General features: G+C 35.6%; 1 protein-coding gene across 1 annotated transcript in view; it reads right to left on the bottom strand.

Moving 5' to 3' along the window:
- LOC119588975 (zinc finger protein 658B-like) overlaps positions 1 to 979 on the bottom strand; it is a 1,686-nt gene extending 707 nt beyond the window's left edge. The window contains exons 1-2 of the mRNA XM_037937578.1: positions 917 to 979; positions 23 to 202 (exon numbers count right to left, since the gene is read on the bottom strand). Of these exons, the coding sequence (XP_037793506.1) occupies positions 23 to 202; positions 917 to 979 (243 nt within the window). The remainder of the gene's footprint in view (positions 1 to 22; positions 203 to 916) is intronic.
- Positions 980 to 1,130: the final 151 nt, after the last annotated feature.

The raw sequence follows: 1,130 nt of genomic DNA, 5'->3' as shown, positions 1-1,130 counted from the left end.
AAGGGAATTTCTTACTACAAACTTTACAAGTGAAGCATTCCAGATTTCGGGTACTTTTCCAGACACCCTTCTTTATTGCCATCCTTAGGTGCCTGGTAATTATCTGATGACACTTGTACTCACATTCCATTCTCCGATGTATCAACAGCTTCTTATTTACTGTAAAAGTCTTGTTGCAGCCTCCACACTTATATGGTTTCTCCTTTGGGTATGTATATCTCTCATGTGATTAATGTAAATAAGATTTTGATGCATATGTTTACAACATATCTCACATGTGTGATTTTCTTTGTACCCCACTCTATTATGCTCCACTATTTTAAACTCTTTTGAGAACATGTCTTTTCGTATGCTGACTTGTCCTTCCTTGTGGCTGTCTGATGTGTGTATGTATCACAATACTCAGCCACAAATGGTGCTGTCACCAAAGCATCATTACTGTCTTCTATTTTTCCATTTTCTTCCTCTCTGATGCTCTTACTTCCCATACGGAAGGATACTCATGTTTTAGGTTTGTATCACTCACTTCATATCAACTTTCTTCCTTAATTTCTAGATCCTTCTCTTCTTTCATTTCCAGATCATTCTCCCAATTGTCTCTTCCTTAAACCCTTTTCCTTGATTATACATTTCATCACACTAGGGGGGGCCAAAGGCATCCCTCAGACAGGAAACCATTGTATCCCTGTAAAGTAATGAAATAATAATGGTAACTCTTCTGTTAATAAAGAATAATGGTAATAATTACTTGTAGCATAACATCATTATTAAGAAATTATTATTAAAAATGCAAAAATCCATATAGGTGTTACAATGTGTGGATACACCACAGAGTGGAAAGCATATATTAGTGCATTAGTATGTGTTAGTGTTGATGTGTGCATGCTAGAGATAAAAAATATGAAATTCTGTGTACTCTTGGGTTGCCAAATGCTGAGTGGCCAGTGAAGTGCCACTGCTTCTCATGTTCATCTCCCATCCTCACTATCAACAAAAAAAATAACCACCAACTTTATTTTTTTTTACAGTACTCTTGACACCTTTATACATAATTACGACTTCTTAGATGGAAAAACTTTTGTATCGGGGTTTTTTTGTTGAATCTTGAAGATCTACTGGAATTAAAGACT

This window comes from Penaeus monodon, chromosome 24 (assembly GCF_015228065.2).
Source record: "Penaeus monodon isolate SGIC_2016 chromosome 24, NSTDA_Pmon_1, whole genome shotgun sequence".
Lineage (NCBI taxonomy): Eukaryota > Metazoa > Arthropoda > Malacostraca > Decapoda > Penaeidae > Penaeus > Penaeus monodon.
This window is presented reverse-complemented; position numbering and strand designations above follow the sequence as displayed.